At 59.2% G+C, this 19,930-nt stretch overlaps 1 protein-coding gene across 3 annotated transcripts; it reads right to left on the bottom strand.

The window, feature by feature from the left end:
* On the bottom strand, positions 1 to 2,055 carry NUDT8 (nudix hydrolase 8). 3 transcript variants are annotated; one of them, XM_087855077.1, is made up of 4 exons: positions 1,741 to 2,055; positions 1,016 to 1,178; positions 400 to 498; positions 1 to 307 (listed from the first exon to the last, which is right to left on the bottom strand). In XM_087855077.1, the coding sequence occupies exons 1-4, from the start codon at positions 1,932 to 1,934 to the stop codon at positions 80 to 82; spliced, it is 684 nt and encodes a 227-aa protein (XP_087711203.1). In that variant the 5' UTR covers positions 1,935 to 2,055; the 3' UTR covers positions 1 to 79. The 3 variants fall into 3 exon arrangements, with proteins under 3 accessions (XP_087711203.1, XP_087711204.1, XP_045631706.2); XM_087855078.1 differs by having other exon boundaries at positions 400 to 477; positions 1,741 to 2,050; XM_045775750.2 differs by having other exon boundaries at positions 400 to 477; positions 1,016 to 1,148; positions 1,741 to 2,046.
* Positions 2,056 to 19,930: the final 17,875 nt, after the last annotated feature.

Raw genomic sequence — 19,930 nt, forward strand, 5'->3', positions numbered from 1 at the left:
TTTGGTAAAAGCTCTTTATTCAGTCCGGGAATGGAGCTGGCCTGGCAGGGTGAAGGAAGGGCTGCTCGTGGCCAGGCCTTCAGCCCGTGGGCCGCTCCGGGCTGGCCAGGCGGGGCTGGTAGGCACCAGGTGCCAGCAGCTGCAGGGTGAACTCCGTGATGATGGCCGTGAGCCCCCAGACACGGTGGGGACCGTGCAGGAAGACAGGCAGCGTGTAGCTGAAGTGGCCCTGCCGGCAGAAGTGGGTGTACCCTTGGTTCTGCGCCTGCAGCAGGTGGGCCAGGGGGAGCGCAAACACCTCGTCCACCTGTGGGAAGGAGGCCGTGAGAGGGCGGATGGAGGACTGCTGTGGACAGAGACTCCCCCGGCTGGTCGGCCCCCACCGTCCCCCCCACTCACCTCTTCGGGGTTGGGCCTGAGACTCTGCGGATCCAGTGGGCCCACACTGGCAAGCACTGGCACCACGGTGGCCTTTTGCTGGGGCAGGAGGGTGACAGGCTGTCAGGGGAGGCATGGCCTTGGCGGAGCTTTGGGGCTGGGGAGGGGAGCCTGAGAGGAAGACCCCCACTTGCCATCCAGAGGCCTTCTGCATTGGAGGCCCCTGCCCTGGAGCCCACTCCAGCCATGCTGGCTAACTCAGGGCCCTCTGACTCGCTAGAGCCATTCCGCCCTCTGGGCCTTTGCAGACTGTTCCCATCACTTGCCCTTCCCTGACTTTTACACCCCTAAAATCTCCCACCTGTCACCCAATCCCTGCCTACCCTGTGAAGCCTTCCCCAACCCTCCTCCACCAAGCTGGGCAGAGCTGGCTTACCCCGGGGCCACCTCTAGCCCCAGACCCGAGCCTCGGGATCCCCCGTGAAAAGGCGCTAAGATATCCCTGGCCCCTCCCTGGTGGGTTGTGTGGGGATGGAACATGCCCGCCAGACAGGTGCTCCACCATGATGTCTGCCTGCCAGAGGCCGTGACCACCCTCCTTGTCCCTGCTGGTGGCCTCAGGGTCTAGCAGCCTTACCCTGTCGTGCACAGGCCGCAGGACGCCCCACACGTGCTCCTCAGGCACAGTAAGGCCCAGCTCCTCGTGGGTCTCCCTTAGGGCTGTATGCACCACATCCTGGTCAGTGGGGTCACATTTGCCACCTGGGAAACTGGTAAGCACAGGGAGCCTGGTCCTTGTTCTGTTGGGGCCATGGCGGGTGAGGGTGACAGCTGTGGCACAGGGCTAGTCACCCACTAAGCATCTTCTGTCTCTGCCGCTAGTTTGTAGTGAGGCCTCGGGCCAGCCACGTGACCTCTGCAGGCTGTTTACCTCCCTGAACGACAGGGGTAAGGGAGAGGTCCTGGAGCTCACACACGCAAGTTTTGCCTATGGTGGCCCCAGTGGCGCCATGACCCTAGTGCGTCCCCAGTTCCCACCGGGGACAGGGGCGGGACCAGGGCGGGAAGCCAGGCAGCCCCGCCCTGCGAACTTCTTCTGCTCCCCGACCTGAATCTCCCCTGAGTCACCGGCAGGGGGCGGGGTCCTGCCTTTTTAGAGAGGCGGACGCATCTCTGAGAGGTGTCCCCAGCCGGAGGTGGTGCGGCACGCGCTTCGAGGGGCCCGGCGTGGCGACCAGACTGGAGCACCCGCGAAGCCAGACCCGTTCCCCAGAGGCGGAAACCCAGGCTCGGAGAGGCGAAGCGCCTTGCTCAGGTCCCTCCGGTCCTTCCAGAAGGGACAGGAGTTCCCGGCCGGTGTACCTGACGTCACCCTTGTGGCTCCCGGCCAGCCGGCTGGACCGCAGCGTGTAGAGCAGCGCCGGGACGCCGCGCACCGAGCACAGCGGCACCAGCACCGCGGCCGCCGCGGGGCGCGCGCGGAGCCGGGCCGTGGCCCCCGCCAGCAGCCGCCGGCAGCGCCGCTCGCCCTCCGCTGACAGGCAGTCGGGCTGCATGTCTGTCCCGGCTCAGCCGGGACACGGAGGGCGCCCGGCCTCGGGAGGGAAGGGAAAGGACAGCACTCGCACTCCGCGTTCCGTGGGAAGCTGGGCGGGGCTGCGGGAGCAGTCGCCCCGCCCCGCCCCGCCGCGTGGGGCACCGAAGCGGCCCTGGCTGTGTCCTTGGGGGAGGGGCCTACACAAGAGGCGGGACCTCGGTGGAATGGGGCGGGGCCTGAGGGAGTGGCCTCGCCTGCAGTTGGTGGGGCGGGGCCGGAAGGGACGAGTCCCGATGACTTGGCTTCCGGCAGAGGGGCGGGCCTGGGCGGAGGACGGAACTGGCGATGGTGGTGTGGACCCGGGGTCTGAGAGTCTCTGGAGCTTCTCGCGTCGCGCGCGTCCTGGCTTCTCGACCCGGCCCTTCTGACGGCGGGGTTCGGGAGTCGGGGTGTCAGGCTTCGAGGCTTTGCTGGGCCCCACGTCCTCCACGCCCACGTGTGCCCGTCCCTTTCCTAAGGACTTAACGTGAAGTGCTCCAGGATGTTCGGAGTCAGCGTTTCGGGGATCCACGGGGCGCTCCTCCTGGAGGCCGGGGACGTCAGGGGCTGCGGGAGGAGTGCCCAGCCGGTCCCCCCCCACCCCCGGCTCCTCTCCTGGTTCCTCTGGGTGGCGCGCGCCGCGCCTTCCGGCTCCAGGGAACCCGCTCCAGCCTCAGGCCTTTGCCCTACTTTTCCCACCGCTGGGAGCTTGCCTCCCCTCCTCCCCGCCCCTCTCCCTCGCAATTTCTACTCCTTTAGGTGTTGGTTTGAATGTCACCTTTCTGTGAAGCTCTCTTCCCTCAAGTCTGATTGGACTCTCAAGTTCCTCCCCCCCCCCCACCTTGGCCTGTCCCGTGTGGTCACTGCCTATCATGTTTCTGCATCCCTTCAGACCCCGGCTTCTCAGGACCAGACCACCCAGTCTTGGGCACAGCACCTATACGTGAAATGGCAGGTGTCACCATGCTTTGCATTGACTTTGAGCAGGTGCCTCTCTGAGCTGCAGTTTCAGTCCTCATCTGGACACATAAGGCAGGGAGCAGAAACTGCAGCCTCACTCAAAGCCCTGCACCCTAACCCTAACCCTAACCCTTGGCTGGTGTCAGCACCTTTGCCATCACTGTGCTCCGAGGGATATGACTGGCACTGGGCAGAGCTTTGGGATGTCTGCAGCCCATTATCTGGGGTCTGGGTGTTCCTGAGTCCCTCCACCCCAAGCCCCGAGGACAGAATGCTCTGACTACTCATGCCAAGTGGTTTAATGTTGGCGGAAAGGAAGAGGTAAAGCAGGGTTTGGAAGAGTCCCCCCACAAGGCAGAAGGGGACAGGTTGGGGGAGTAGATGGTTCCAAGCCTGGCACCTTCTCAGCCTTACTGTGATTCTGGGCAGGTTGCCTCCCTCTCTGGGCTTCCACCTGCCCTGCTCTCCTTGGGAGGGGACAGGGTCTCTGTACAGGCAAGGCTGGAGGGGACAGCATTCAGGGCAAGAGAAGTCTGTCCACAAGGCCCTTATCACTGAGGGTCCTGGACAGGCCCCAAGCACATGGCAGTGGGGGACAGGAGCCCCAGCCTAGCTGGGACGGGCAGGCCTTCCTGATCTCTGTCAGCTTGAATACTGGGGAGGGGATACGGTGTTGGTCGGGCCCTTGGGATTCTGAGGGGACTTGAAGCTCCAGGGTACAGGCCCTGGTAGCTGAGGGACTGGTAGGTGACTGGGGCCAGCAGAGCTTCAGGGGGGGCCAGCAGCTGATGGTGCAGCCGGGCAGATGTCCTGGAGTTGGAGGCCGGAGCTTTGTTGGGGTCTGAGGGAGGATATGGTCTGAGTGGACCCCAGACCTCCCCTCACATCCTCAGCCTCCCCGTTCCTTCCCTGCTCCCATCCCATTCCTCCTCTTCTCAGCCTTTGCTCTTGTTCTTCCCTCTCCCTTCCCTCTTCCCCACCTTCGCTCACTATCCAGACACTTCCTGGTTCTTCCAGGCCCAGCTCAGGAGCCACCTCCTCCAGGAAGCCCACCTGACGCTTCTACCCCTTCACTTAGAACCTTGTCCCTGTGCTGTTCTCTCTGCCGTTGGTCCCAAATTGTCTCAGAAATCTCTTATCTCCTCCTCTTTGTCCACACAGGTGCCCAGTGGGCTTGCTGAACATGCTGAAGCCCCTTGCTGGGGGCCCTGTGGCCCTGTCACCTCACTTTCTGCCCATCATGTAGGCTCTGGTCCTACTGGGGGCTAACCTTTTTCCTGCCCTGCAGGGCCCTTCAGCAGGCAGGGACTGAGGCTGCTGTGACTCTGGGCTGGGATGCTGAACAGGGCTCGTGGAGATACAGTCCTGAAGATGTGACAAGCAGGAATGGAGGCAGGAGGTCAAGGGGAGAGCCCAGGCCAAGGGTTGTGATCAATCAGACAGTGGGGACCCCGGGACGAGTCTGTGGGCATGACCCTCAGAGAAGGGCAGGAGCCGAGGCCTTAGGAGAGGCCTGGGGTGGGGGTGAGGGGTTGGGTTAGGGCAGCCGGGCGGAGCTGCCAGGGCCCAGACAGTACCAGGATTCCGAGTCCGTCTCCCTAAAGCCCTTGGCAAAAGGGTTGCTGGCTATTTTCAGCTGGGTGATCTGCAGAGGAGAAAGTACAGTTATGGGTCAACCCTGAGCCAGGGAAAGGCTACGGGGCCCCATGTTCAGCCACCCCATCTTCTCTGGACACCCCAATCAGGAGGCCCAGGGACCTGGGCCCTTCAGCCCGGGAGCCGTAGAGCCAGTGGGCATGATGGCAGGGGAACGACTAAGGGCACAGGTCTGCCGAGTCCCTCTTAGAGAGGGAGAGAAGGGCAGGTCTGTGAGCATGTGGGAGCTCAGATCCTTGGGCCTCAGTCTCCACCCCTGTGAAATGGGCTGGCAGTTGCCTCTTGAGCTGTGGCCCAACCCACCCGGTGGTTCTGATAGGCTGTCACGGCTGTGAACTGGGTCTCCGCGAAGATGAAGGACTTGAAGTTCTCCTGGGCGTAGCGCTCACTGTCCTTGCGTGGGTCCACGAAGACCACGTGGAATCGGGGCTGGTAGCGGTGCATGGAGTTGAGAATGATCTGGAGGGGGTGCGGAAGGCGGTGTGCAGGGGAGCAGCAGCAAACCCTCCCTGAGGCTAAGTCTTCTCCAGGGCGGGAAGACTGCCTTTCTTACAATGGGGGCACAGAGTCTGGCCTCGGGAGCCTACGGTTCTGCAGCAAAGTCCCCTTTGTGTTTGAGCATTTTTGCCACTTTGTCTTCTCTCAAGTCCACATCCCACTGTCAGCTTTACCTTCAGAAATATCCAGACCACCACCTCTGACCACCTCTCCCATCCCACCACCTCTGCTCCGCCTGGCCACCGTCATGTCCCCCTGGATTTCCTCAGCCTCCTCCTGGCCGGTCTCCCTGCCTCCACCCAGCTTCTCTGTCCATTCTGCGCACAGCAAGCCCAGCGACCTGCTGCATGTCACTCCCGCTCAAAAACCTCCTGGGGCCATGCACAGAGTAAAAGCCAGAACCTTCTCTACAGCTGACGGGCTCTGCAGATCAGCCCTGGCAGCCTCAGGGTCTCTGTCCTCCCATCCCCCTTACTCACCCCACTTCAGCCACATGGGAGCCTCCTTGCATTCCCCCCAGCGACTGGCCCAACATTCTGTAGCCTCAGGGCCTTTGCACCTGCTGTTCTGTCCCCTGCACCAGCTCCTACTTCTCTGTGCATGGGCTGCCTTCCCCTTTTCCTTTAGATCTCTCTTCAAATATTGCCTCAGCAGCTTCTAGAACCCCCCCTGAATGGACCATTCACCTCTGTCTCAGCCCCCCTCCCTGGTTCCTTTTTCTCCTGGCATTTATCACCATCTGACACACTGCTCATGGGGCCTTCTGGATTCTTTGCTTACCGTCTGCCCCCTACCACAGGAGGTGAGCCCCATGGGGTCAGGGATCTTTGTCTGTTTGACAAAGTGGCAACGATGCTGTATTCTTACACCCACCAGGGGCCTGTCCCGTGGAGGGCATTCCATAAACACTGTCTACAAGGAGGACAGTGTTTGCTGGAACATTCCCACACCTCCAGCCCACTTATCCACCTGCTTGGACAGTCCCCTCTGCTGTCCAACCCCTGGCCAGGTGAACTTGGCCCCCAGCATTAGCCATCAGTAGCGGGTGGGGGTGCTGGGCACCAAGGCCACTGGGCATTAATGACACGGCTAGCCCTGGTCCCAGGCTTCATTACAGTCAGGCCTCAGCGTCCCCAGCCCCGGCCTAAACCCCCCCCCCCCCCGCTGTAGCTGGGGCCTCACGTGGCCATTGTCGTCCAGCAGGTTGTTGGTCAGCTTGAGCTTGTCAAAGGACACAATCTGGCGCATCCACTGTGCTCCCTTGGCCGGTGAGTCCGGGTGGAAGTGCACGCGACCGGGCGTGACCGGGTCTGCTTTGCCTGCCACCAGCCAGGCTGAGCTGTGAAAGGCGTACCTGGGGAGCAGAGCAGGTGGCAGGGGTGCCCCATCTGTACCCCACAGCACTCATCTGCTGCCCCCACCTGGAGCCAGGACCGGCGGGGCAGAGGGGCCATCCCTCAACATACTACCCATGCACTGTCCCCACCTCGCACATGAGGAACGGGATAGCCCAAGAATGCTGTCTGGCCTTGAGTTCCCTGTGGCTGCACTGGGCTAGCCCACTCTGCCTGCCCAGGCTAGTCTGCTGCCCACTTGAGATTGCCGGCTGCCCTGAGCTGGGCTCCCCCGCTGCCATCAGGCTTCCACTGTGGCCCCAGACTAGGCCTCCCTGAAGCTGCTCCAACCGGCCCCGGCTCACCCTGGAGAGCAGGTAGGGGTCTGCTTCCCGGCTCAGCCCCTGCTATTTGAGCGGCTTCCCTGGCCAGCCCCCAGACCTGTATCTTTTGTCGTCCAGAGGCACGAAGTCCATGAGCAGGGCGTAGTCAGCCAGCATATCCATGCCCAGGATCTTCACCTGGAAGGTGGGAAACATCCTCCTGCGGGAGACAGGGGCTCAGCAGCCCAAATGCGGCTCCCGCAAGGCCCCCTGTCCCCGCCACACACACACCCGCTGCTCACACCTGCCTGCCTTGGTGACAATCATCTCTGTGCCCAGCTGATTGAACTCCTCCCACAGAGCCTTCATCTCCAGCTGAACGGTCACGCCGGACACACGTGGGTTCTTGGGGCCCTGCTTGCTGGGCTCAGCCATGACTCGGGCCCCCGCGGAGCCAGTGGAAGGGCCTGATGGAAATGAGGAGTCCAGCCGGGGCTCCCAGCTGGAGCTGGTCATGCGCAGGGTGTAGGGCTCCGAGGACGCATGTACCCCGAGGCCAGCAGAGAGGAAGGCTGGGGAGAGAGGATGAAAGTGTGGGCCGCTGTTGGCCTCACCCCTCTGCCACCAAACTAGCTCTCATCCTTCAGGCTGCACGTAGGCGTCTCTTCCTCCAGGAGGCCCTCCCTGACTGCCATGCCTGTGTTCCCAGAGTACCCCTCACTGAGTATGACTTCATGAAGTAAATGCTAACTTAAAGCTCCTGGAGGCCAGAGACAGGGCCTGTCTGGTCCCCCAGGGAATCTTTGAGCCATCAAGTGCTCAAAGATTTGAGCACTCAGAGCCACGGCTTTGAGCAAATTGCTTCATCCCCAAGACCCTCAGTTTCCATATCTGTCACAAGGGGTTCTTAATACCTGCCTCCTAGGGTCCATGTGAGGATTTGTGAGGATCCATTCGGTGCCTGGCACACAGCAGACCCTTCAAAAAGGACCCCTGTTACACAAAATAGGCTTTGGGAGGTTGTGGGGTTCGGAGCGTCCTGGCTCCGCGGAGACCCGGCTGCCTGGTGCTGCTCCAGGAGACGTGAGCCGAGAGGAGACCCTGGAATCAGCACCGGGGCCTCTCACCCATGCCTGAGCGCGGAAAAACTGCCCAAAGCCCGTCCCCAGCGGCCCTTCCTAACGTCCTTCAGCTGTGGCTTCCTCCCTTTCTCCTAAAATTCCGGTTTCTGATGTGCAATCCTGGAATGAGCCTTGGCCGAAAGTTTTGCCACCTTCTAATCTTGAAAAAAAAAAAAATCCTAACTACAGTGAGATACTACTTTACACCTGCGAGGAGGGCTATTACCAAAACCAAAACAAAAACCAATAACAAAGCAAAAACAAGCAGCGGGTGGTGGCGAGGACGGGGGCAGGATGCAAAACGGTGCAGCGGCTGGAGAACACAACGGCCAGACGCTCCAGCAACTCCACTTCCAGGCATTTCCCTAGAAACTGAGAATTGCCCAAAGGAACAGGGGGCAGGGCCCTGAACACATAGGAGGACGTCGGCGTTCACAGCAGCACGGTTCCCAATAGCCAAAAGGTGAAAGCACCCAAATGTCCATTGATGGATGAATGAATGAGCAGCCTATGGTCTATCCAGACAATGGAATATTATTCTGCCTTAAGAAAGGAAGGATATTCTGCCATATGCTATCACACGGATGGACCTTGAGGACATTACGTGAAGTGAAACAAGCCACACACAAAACGACAAACCCTGTGCGATTCCATGAATTGTCTGACTCATAGACGGGGGAGGGGGTAGGGCAGAGGGAGTGAGTGTTTAATGGGGACAGAATTTCAGTTTTGCAAGATGCAAGAGTCCCAGAGACGGGTGGTGGTGATGGGTGCACAGCAGTGTGGGGGCCCTTCATGCCCCTGCGCTGTTCACTTATAAATGCCTAAAATGGAAATTTTTACTTTATGTACATTTTACCACAATTTACAAACTAAAACTAGGGGGAAAAATCCTGAAACACTGACTATTAGTTTCTAGCCGCCCCCTAAGGGGCCAAGAGCCTGGTAAAACTGAAATTCCCCCTGGGAAAAGGTGGATTTCAGTGCTGGGTGGATGGACAGACAGACAGAGAGATGGTGGAGGGAGGTTCCTGGTGGGGTGTACGTGTAATGAGCAGACAGGTGGGCGACCTGGCCAGAGCTGGCGCGTAGTAGGTGCCTCATCTGAGTGTGGCACTCGGGGCCTGTGGCTCCATACTCGGCAGCCCTGAGGGCCACATACGAAAAGCGGCCCCTCACGAAAGCCCCTGGGAGTTCTGCGGTCGGGGGGGGGGGGGGCTCTGAGAGGGAGGGGCCACATCAGCTCTGCATCCCCCAGAGGGACATGACGGCTACACGGCTGATGTCCCCCCAGCACCCAGACCAGGCCGTCAGATGCACAACTGTCCATTGTTCAGACCCCTTGCTGGGGCAGGCCCGTCATCCAGGGATCTGATGTCCCAGGATCCAGGGTGCTGCGGCCCCAAGGGAGAGGCTCAGGGCTTCCCTGGGCCTGGGGCCTTTGCACAGGCTGGTCACTGGCTCCTAAGTCTTTGACGAGCCCATCCCCTGCCCACCTTGGTCAACGGGCCACCCCTGAGTGCTCTCAGGAACTTGGGAGGGGCCTGTTCTCTGCCTGGTTCCTCCAACGGTCAGCATCCCTTGGGGTCGGGATTTGACAATTTCCCAGGAGTGTGGAGTCAGGTCTGGAGGGGAAGTTAGAGGCTTCTTGTCCAGCTCCCCCACCCCTCAACCTTGATACTCAATGGGTGAGGCCCAGAGAGGGGAGGGGACAGGCCCAAGGTCACCCATGCCTGAAAAGGCTTTCCCTTCCCAGTCGGGACTCATATACCCCTGCCTGGCAGCACCCTTATATTTGTATCTAGGTGGCTGTGAGTCCATCAGCCCTGCCCTGGTGGGATCTGAGGCCTCAGCGTGGGGGGCACCTGCCCCACCCTCTTGCCCAGGACCTGGGTCCAGCGGAGTTTCCTTGGTCCCCGCATGCAGTCCCTTCACTGCCCCATTCACCCTGGAGCCTGAGGCCAGCTGTGGGGCCACCTCCGCTGGCTACACCGTACCTGCCATGGGGACAGCCTGGACGTTGACTCCTGGAGGAGTCCTGCTCAGCGGAGGCCGGCTGCAGCTGCCAGTTGAGGGGACCCTGCCTGCTGGGAGTGTGGTCAGCCACTCCGGGTCTCCTGGCCCAATCAGTAGCACAGCTCCGTTCTGCAGGACTGTCCTTCCCTCCGAGAGATCGCTCACGTCTTGCTTCTCCACTGGAGCCCGGCCCCTGGTCTCTGCAGGTGGGACCCTGGTTCTGGGGGGAGGCAGGACCCCTTCTCCAAGCCACGCTCAGACTGGACTGTGTGAAGCTGCTTGCTGGGCTTGTCCAGCTCCAGGCGTGGTGCTGTGTGGGAGGAGGGCAGGTGGGAAGGCTCTGACGTAGCAAAGCCTCCTCTCCCCCTCCCCGTCCCCTTTCCCAGCTCCCTCCCTTCCCCAGCCAGGAGTCCCCCAGCCATTCCTGATCAATGGACCCAGGCGCAGGGTGGGGGCCCATCTTGAAGACCCATTGGGTGGTCCTCAGGGGCCCAGGCCCGGTGAGTGGGGGGGCTCGGCACCTTCAGGGCCTGGGGGAGGCTGGGGAGGCTGCAGGGGCCACAGGAGCATGAGGGCTGGATGGCAGACATGCTGCCCTCTGGCTGGGAGCCCGACCCCTGACCTGGGGCTGCTGGCACACTGTGGCCTGGGCCGCTGGGGCAGCAAACACGAGGGGGCAGCATCAGCAAGTGCTAGCAGAGGCAGAGCCCCTGGGCTGGGGGAGGAAGCTGGGCCTTGCTGATGGCTCCAACCCATGAGCTGTGCGGTGCTGGTGGATTCCTGACTGTCCCCGTGCCTCAGTTTCTCCCACTGTAGTAAGTGCATAATCTCTTCTAACTGGGATAGACGACAGTAAGCTGTTCCTATCCTGACCGAGGGGGCCTACGTCATGCCCACAGGGTGGGAGCCTGGCCCAGGTCAGAGGTCACTGATCTGTCTGACCAGGCACCTTCTCCAGGCCGGCCATTCAGGGACACACAGATCACCGGTCAGGAAGGCAAGGGGGGTGAGGCACCCCCAAACTGGTTGCTATCAGTTGAAAGTGCTGTTTGGCCATTTCATCCCTGCCATATGGCCCAAGGAGGGTTATCGGGCGCGACCCCAAGCTAGCCCGCTCTGGGAGGGTTATTCCAGCCCCCAGGCCGGAGCTAGATGAGAGCACCTCAGGCTGTGCCGGGCATACTTGACTGGGGTCCCCGAGGCAGGCAAGACCCCCTCTTCCCCAACACACCTTCTCCACTGGGGACGTGGGATAGGCAGAGGCCCGTATCTGAGACTGGCCATGGAGGGACCAAGGGCTGGAGGAGCTGCCTCTCCCACGTAGGACACCCCAGCTCCTCCCCAAGCCCCGTGCCAGGGGGCCGACCTCTCCTCCCTTCATCTTAGGGGTGTCACCTGCTTTGGTCTCCCATACCCCAAGTCCCTGCGGGCAGAGCTGGGAGAGGTGGGCGGACCTCTGGCACAGACCCATGCCCAGCTTTGCAGTTCCCTGTGGGGCAAGAGAGGGGGCTTCTCTGGGCTGGCGAGGGTCCCAATGGCTCTCAGGAGCCAGCCAGTGGGGCGCGGCCAGCCAGGCCACACTGTCCTGGGATCCACAGTGGGGCTGATGGGAGAGGGGAGAGATGACGAAGGGGCTTGGGAGATTCCCACCAATCCTGGTGGCTCCCCCTCAGCCTAGACTCCCAGGAGCGGGCCAGCCCTGGGTTCTGCCGGCTACTGATGTGCGTGCGTGCTGCGGGCCGTGGGATGGAAACATCCCCACACACATATGTGAGCACACTGACTTACAACCCACATGCGCACAGATGACCTCAAGGCCCGATGCCCCAACCACTCGTGAGCACGCGCATCTCTCTGGCACACACACCACTCACACAGCGCGCCTCTCCGCACAGCTCCTCCCCGGCTGGCCTGCCCTTCCTGCCCGAGGCGCCTGCTGGCCCCCTGCCCCCTCATCCATCTTGCCTGCCAGCCCGTCCCCGGTGCCCCCATATCCTTCACACCTTCTCATCTCACAGCTCAATAGAGGAGGCCGCGTGGCAGCTGTGGCCGCGGGGAGATGGATGGGCCAGGCAGGGGTGCGGAAGGGCCGGGGAGCGACGCCGCCCGTGGACGGAGCGCCGGACCCCCCAGGCACCCTGTCAGGCTCCGGCGGGTGTGGAAGCTGTCAGGCGGTGTCCAGTTTGGGCTGCGTGGACGCCCTGCAGGGTGCCTGGGTCAGGACTGAGGCGACCTCAGCAGCAGACCTGGAGCCCGTGCCCTCCTAGGTGCTGAGGAGTTCCAGCCAGCCTCCCTGGTAGGACTTCCCCTGCCCCAAGCCAAGGCACCCCTTCCCCGCATCCCTGCACCTGGGCGGGCTGTCCTGGTGGGGAAAGCCTTGTCGCGCTCCACCCCTTCCCCAGCCCGGCTCCTCCTGCGCCCCCATGGGCACTGGGCTCCTTACACAGTGGAAATGCACATCTGGGCTGTGTGCCCAGCCACGTATAGACCCCCCCAGAAGGACGCCCAAGGTACTTTGGTCTTGGAAACACGTGTGTGCAGTCACACACACACACACAGCACCTGGGCAGGCACACCCAGGGTCACCCACACACGTGTGTCCATGTACACGTGTGCCCATACATGGGCACACGCTTCTGCTCTCTCAGACTGACTCCCTGGCCCTGGGAGTGCAGACAGGCTGGGGGGACCCCTCTGTTGTCTTCAGGACAGTTTTTCTCCAAGTGGGATCTTTCCCCTGGTCCCTGATAGGCAAGCATGGGTACAGAGACAGGCACCACTGGCCCCAGGACACACAGCATGTCCAAGACAACACTGGGCCAGACCTGCCCCAGATCCTGAGGTCACAGAGGGACCATGCAGGACAGAGGACATGAATCATTAACCCCTGGACATCTTCCATTTTACGTATGGGAAACTGGGCCCGGAGGTATGGGGCATGGCAAGAAACAGGGTGTACAGCAGAGGGCCAAGGGGGGCCCTGGGCTCAGGATTGTGGCTGAGGACCCACTGTTCAGATGGGAGGGCTGAGGCTGGCCAGGTCTGGCATGGGTAGGGACCTGGGGTGGGGGCGAGAACCAGTGCCGGCAGGGCAGGCCCAGAGAATGTGAGCTTCTCAGTCTGGAGGGAGGCAATGCCCTTCTCATAGTAGATGGCCTCGTGATGAACACGGGGTACACAATGGACTCCCCCTCACAAAGCACATCCTTATCACTGAACATCTGGAAGATGGCCACACTGGGCTGCGGTGGCTGGAAGTCTCTGTTGTGGGGAGAGAGCCGAAGGCCAAGGCTGCTGGGGCTGACCTCAGCCCTGGTCCCTGTGTTTAGAAATGGAGACACAAGTCTCCTTAGAAAGACCGTTGTCATTGTGGAAGTGTAGCCTAGTGGTTAAGGGGCATCAATAGTAAAGCCTGGCTTCGAATCCTTGTGAGCTGTGTGACCTTGAGCAAGTCACTTAACCTCTCTGGTCCTCAGCTTCTTTGACTGTAAAATAGGAACTATAATATCTTCTCCTATCATCCTGAGGTTTAAATTAAACAGTTAATAGTGCTTAAAACAGTGTCTGACACACAGTAAATATAATACAAAACTTTATCTAATTTTTAAATTGTGGGAGAAATCAGGGGCGCCTGGGTGGTACAGTCGGTTGAGCGACCAAATCTTGGTTTCCTGCTCAGGTCACGATCTCAGGGTCATGAGACAGAGCCCCATGTCGGGCTCTGCACTCAGCGTGGAGTCTGCTGGGGTTTCTCTCTCTCCCTCTGCCCCTCCTACTCATGCTCTCTCTCTCTCAAATAAATAGATAAAAAATAAAAATAAACAAATAATTGTGGAAGAAATCACACAAAATAACCGTTATGGCTTAGCGTCTGTGAGGAAGGTGGGCGCCAGCCCTAAACACTGAAAAGAGGGTGCCCCCTCCACCATAATGTTGTTACAAGTCAGAGAGCACTTCAAAATCAAACACAAGTTTAAGAAGAGCAAAAAAAAAAAAAAAAAATCCAACCAAGTTCTGATTTTTTTCCTGCAAGCATTACCTTCGTTCTTTAAACAATTTTGAAACGTCAAAGTCTTTCCAATATTTCTTTCTCTTCTGTGCCCATGCTCTGCAGTGCCCTCGGCCCGTGGCGGGTCTGTCTGCTGGGTCACTCGCACGCCGGGCCACTCCCATGGCAGGGGATTCCGCTTGCCTGGGGAGCCGGACTCCGCCGTCCCCGGCAGGAATGGACGGGGCTGATAGAGGAAGGAGGTGGAGGCCCCTGGGCAGAAAACCGTCTTGCAGAGTTCAGTATGACATTTTGGTCATCTCTGATACTGACGGGGTCCCCACCTGAGTTCCACTGGCAGGAGAGGACCCCGTGGCCCAGAAGGACTCATCTTAAAAGGAGGGGGCTTGGTGGCTCACCGGCTCAGGGGCAGATCTCTGCGGAGGACAGGGGAGGGCTGGAGCCCACAGGGCATGTGCCCCCCCCCCAGGCCTCTCTCGCCCCCGAAGGCCAGTTGGGAGTCTTGGGGAACAGTTACTAAGGAGGCTAGGGCCTGGCACCCGGCGTGGGCAGCCCCGCGGCGAGGACGCTGCAGGACACAAAGGCCACGGAGGGCGTGCACCTTGTTCGACAGCGACCCCACGTGGCAGCAGGCAGAGCGGTAGCTGCTGGGCGGCCCATTCTTCTCCATCTGCTCCAGGCCAGACGTAGCAGCAGGATTCCTGTAACATTCGGGAAGGGGAAGCCTGCAGAAGGCCTTGCTGGATTCCCTAACGTGCAGAGAGATGCTCGAGGAATTAACTGGAAAACAAAGAGAGGGTTCCATATTTGCGCCTCCAAGCAGGTGAATTGGGCTGTGGCTGCTCCATATCCTTGGCCCTGACCAGCCTGCAGTCAGAACGGGCTTCCTTGAAGAGGTGCCATCAGTCTGGATTTTTCTGAACTGGAAAGGGGAGAATGGGCATCTCAGCAGAGGGTGTGACCTGCTGGTGGCTGAAGGGGACTGTATGTAACTCTCACACCAATTCTAAGAGGGAAGTGGGATCCCTGCTCTGGAAGAGAAGGGAGCGGAGGCCCCGAAGTCGAGAAACAGGCCCCAAGGGCACCCAGCCCTCTGGGGGGCGGGGAGCGGGGAGCGGCTGCAAGAGGGCAAGAGGGTGGGACACTCGCCCGAGCAGAGGTGGCGAAGGGGCAGTGGTAGAGGGAGGGCGCCCAGGGAAGAGGGAACAGCTGAGCGGAGGCCTGGAGGAGTCCCAGGCTCTCTGAACAGTTCTGTCTTACTGGGTCCTAAAAAGCAGGACACGATTTCGTTCCTTCCATGTCTGGATGATGCTGTCCCCGGGCCTGGGCCGGCCCAGCCAGGCCTGAGCGAGGAACAGGCTGGAACTGGGAAGGGTGGAGCGAATAGGGGATGCTTGTGGCCTCTCTGTGACCTGACCGCCTCCCCCCAGGGTGGAGGTGGGAGACGGAAGGCAGGTTCCTGCTCCACCAGTTAGAGGTGAGCGAGAGTCCCATCCTGGGGCTGCTCACCGCCCCCCCCGTCCTCGCCCCCCCCCATCCTTGCCCCCGTGGCTGTCCCCCAGAGCCACATTTCCCTTGGAGGCTTTGTGTCCTCTCTGAACCCCAGCAACTGATGGCCAAGAGGGTGAAGAAGGGGATGAGATTGGTGTGGTGAGGGCAGCAAAATCCCCTGAGAGTCTTCAATGAGCAGGGTCTTCTGTTCTCTGCTCAGCGGCCCCACTGCCCAGACTGTGGCTCGGTGACCCTCTGATGCTTCTCGATCCCTCGGACTCCCTTTTCAGTCCAGAGCTTATATCGAGGAAATGACTTCCTGGGGCAGGGGTGGGGAGGGAGGGCATCTTGTAGACCCAAGCCCTTCTACCTGGGCCACCTTCCCACCCACCACTTCACCCATCTGCCACCCAATTGCCCATCGCCTCATCCATCCATTATTGAGGAAGGTCACGGAAAAACAGGATTGCTAGTTGAGCCATGCCCTGGACCAGGCACTCGGAGGCTTCTCACCCCCTCCCCTGTCCTTGGAATGTGGGTTCGGCCTGCCTTTCCTGCTCTCAGAGGCTGCCCCAGGACATAGCCATGAGACGATGGGGTGATGTTGCGATCCAGCATGGGCTTCTTGACTGTGCCCAGTTAAGGCCTTTCTTCCTTCCCTCCTTTCTTCCCTTCTTTCTTTTTGAAGATTTTATTTATTTATTTGAGAGAGAGAGGGAGAGCGCTAGCAGGGCGAGGGGCAGAGGGAGAAGCAGACTCCCCACTGAGCAGGAAGCCGGATGCGGGACTCGATCCCACGACCTGAGCCAAAGATAGACTGAGCCACCCAGGTGCCCCAAGGCCTCTTTCTGTATAAACTTTGAAGATTTGGCGGCAGCGAGGGGATCCACTTGTCTCGCTGCGGCCCGAGAAAAGCCTCGTACGTAAGTTCGGGGGGGCCAGCAGACGAGCTGGGAGGGAGAGCTCAGGTGCTGTTTGCAAAGCTGGGAGGGCGCAGGCCGCCCCAGATGAAGATCCGAGCGCTGAGGGCCGTGACAAAGCCTGCCTGGGACGCGGACAGGTGGAATCTCTGAGAAAAGGGGGGAGATGAAGAGGAGAGTGTGTCACTTGTCGAGAAAACTAACTGCTCCATGCTTTCTGAGCCCTCACGTCAAGAACATTTTTAAATAACCCCAGTGGCCCCAAAAATCCTAGGAGAAAACTTGGCATTCTTTCTCTGTCCTTTGTGTGCTGGGAAAACAGCTCTAAATCTTGTCTGGGCTTGAAATGTAAACACCCCAGGAGATAATAACCAAAACATTGGCCACAGAGACTGAAGGCAAAAAGGAGGAAAGTGGTTTTTAAATTACAGACTGGGGGCGCCTGGGGGGCTCAGTGGGTTAAGCGTCTGCCTTCAGTTCAGGTCATGATCCCAGGGTCCTGGGATCAGGTCCCGCGTCAGGCTCCCTGCACAGCAGGGAGTCTGCTTCTCTCTCTCCCTCTCCCTCTGACCCTCCCCCTGCCCCTCCCCCTGCTCCTACGCGTGTGCGCGCGCACGCTCTCTCTCTCTCTCAAATAAATAAATAAAATCTTTTAAAGTAAATTAAAATACAGACTGCTGGAGAGGCGCTCTTGTCAGATGCATTATACTGAACTCTCATTTGTGTTCCTGCAAAAGTGCTTCACCTTCCAGGAGATTCTTGGAAAAGACCGACAAGTAGAAAAATTTTTTTTTAAAGATTTTATTTATTTATTCGACAGAGATAGAGACAGCCAGCGAGAGAGTAGGGGGAGTGGGAGAGGAAGAAGCAGGCTCCCAGTGGAGGAGCCCGATGTGGGACTCGATCCGGGAACACCAGGATCACGCCCTGAGCCAAAGGCAGACGCTACCCAGGTGCCCGACAAGTAGAAATTTCTGATAACTAAGATCATGGGGGAGGGAGAGAGTGATGAAACTTCCAAGTGCTCCCCCAAGGCTACCTGCCTAGCCCCACGATCTGTCGTGGGGTGGCAGCCAGGGACCTGTCCCTGTTCTCCTTTCCCACATCAATGAGATGGGCCCCTTCCGGTGATGATACAATGTTAGCAAGGGAAGGTTTGCCTCTGCAGCCGGACCCCCTGCAGGCTTTGCTGGAACATCTTCAAAGGACAGAATGGGGCTAAACCTACAGGAAACCCAAAAGGCAGGCACTGCTGTCAGGTTTTGGGTTTTGTCTGGTAAGACTCATGTTGTCCCCAAAGCTGTAATTGAGAAGGCGCAAGCCGATCCAGCCCCAACGAATGTGGAAGGGGTGGAAGGCTTTGTAGGGATTTGGGGATTTGGGATGACTTTTAATGCCCACCTGGCATAGTGACCCGTCCCTCATGTTGCCTGGTGAAGAAAAGGCTCCTGCGGGCTGGGGATTAGAGCTGCAAGCCAACCTTGAGAAGGAAAGCTGCTAGCAAACCGGATTAAAGCTCTGGGCGTCTCCCAAGCAGGGCTGCTGTCCCAGTTCGACGTGTCTGTGCCTCTGGAAGTTATAAGCCAGGCACGGCAGTAGAGTCAACAGAAAAGGACGATGCCCTGAGGGTTTTGGCCCCAGCTTTGGAAGAGGGCAGGAACCCAGAGTCCCCGGAGAGCCACAGTTCCGACCTGTGTACACGGTGCTCCTCCGGAGAAAGCCTCCCACATGCCGCCAGCAGGCTGAGCTCAAAGCAGTGGGGCCAGTGGTTACTCATGAGCCATGGCCTTTAACCCTTTGCACTGACAGCGGGTTGTTGGAAAGGGATTAACCTTATAGCTCGGACCATGGGAAGCTGAGGGGAGGAAGATCAGGAATAAGGCTTTGTTGGGGCAGGATATGTGGAAAGGCATTTGGGTTCACCTGCAAGAGCCCGAGGCAGTCCTCTCAGTTTTCCTATCTCGGTGCCTAAGGCACAACCCCTTGCCGTCAGGGAGCTGATGCCACAGCTCCCGGACCAGCCGTAGCGACAGTGACTGACTCCGGAGTGGACACGGCAGGTTGGGATTGGGTGCACAGGGAGAGGGGCCACCACGGTGCCCCCGCAGGGTGGCGTCCTTGATGCCCGATTGCCCTTAAGGTGCAGTGCCTTGGTTCATGCAGTAACGGTAGGTCCTGTGTGCTCTAAACGACGGCCGGGACAATCGCCAGGAACCAGGGGCCGTACCAGAGCTCCCGGCCACTGAGCGCCGGCAGACTGAGTCTATCAGCCCCTCCCTCTGTATACGCCTTGGTTTGCGTGGACACTGCGTGTGGCCTAACCCAAGCCGTCCCTTGTCGCCGCGCAGACCTGGGAACTAGAGAAGTTGACCACCGTGTACAGATGGCCTCGTTGACTAGATGGTCAGTGGGGGCCACAGGTCAAAGGTCATGGTTTGCCAGACCAGGTAGTAAATCATGATACCGAATGGAGGTCCCATCCCCCCTTCAACCCGCAAGCAGCAGGGCTGGTAAAAAGGGGAAAAATTGAGTATTAAAGCAGCAAATTCAATTTTTAAAAAAAAGTTTTTAAAAGCCTTGTCAGTTTCTTAAGATTTATTTATTTATTTATTTATTTGACAGAGAGAGAGAGCACAAGCAGGGGGAGCGGCAGGCAGAGGGAGAAGCAGGCTCCCCACGGAGCAGGGAGCCAGACGTGGGGCTTGATCCCAGGACCCTGGGCTCATGACCTGAGCCGAAGACAGAGGCTCAACAGACTGAGCCCCCAAGCACCCCTCATTTTTTTTTAAAGATTTATGCATTTTACTGAGTGTTACGTCCCAATAAAAGTTAATGATACCTAATAACCTATTAATAAGGATGATGACGAGTGCTTGGGTTCTGGGACAGCATCTCCTTAGACCCTAACCCCACCGCCCTGCAACACTTGTTCACAGGACCGCTGAGGCACAGCGGGAGCTTTTCTGCAAAGGACTGGAAATGGGAACGAAAGGCTTGCAGAGAAGGGGCCCCCGGGGTGGCACTCAGCACCGGCCTTAATCAGCCCACACGCTAACACAGCGTCCGCTGCGTGTCTGGGGCAGAGGGCACTGCCCAGCGCCACCCAGGCAAAGGTGTGGACATGACTCCGGCCCAAGGTGCGGGGCAGCAGCTCCCCTTAAAGCAGCAAATTAAATTATTAACAGGTGAAGCCACTTCGGCTGGGTGAACTAAAGTAGCGTCCAGTCATTTGGCCTCTGTCTCTGTTCCCTTCATTGATTAATTTATTTTTTTTTTAAGATTTTATTTATTTATTTGACAGAGAGAGACAGCCAGCGCGAGAGGGAACACAGGCAGGGGGAGTGGGAGAGGAAGAAGCAGGCTCCCAGCGGAGGAGCCTGATGTGGGGCTCGATCCCATAACGCCAGGATCACGCCCTGAGCGGAAGGCAGACGCTTAACGACTGCACCACCCAGGCGCCCCTCCCTTCATTGATTTAGAGCACACTAGCACACCTAGAATCTTCGGCAAATTCAATCAGCAAGCCTCAAGCGATAACCCACACAGCCTGTCCTTCCTGAACACTGATGTGTCTCCGCCGAGAAAAGCTGTCCTCCAGAATAAAATGGCCTTAGACAGCAGGACAGCCTTCCAAGGGGGCACCTGAAC

This window comes from Ursus americanus, chromosome 24 (assembly GCF_024610735.1).
Source record: "Ursus americanus isolate L20-20 chromosome 24, mUrsAme1.1.p, whole genome shotgun sequence".
Lineage (NCBI taxonomy): Eukaryota > Metazoa > Chordata > Mammalia > Carnivora > Ursidae > Ursus > Ursus americanus.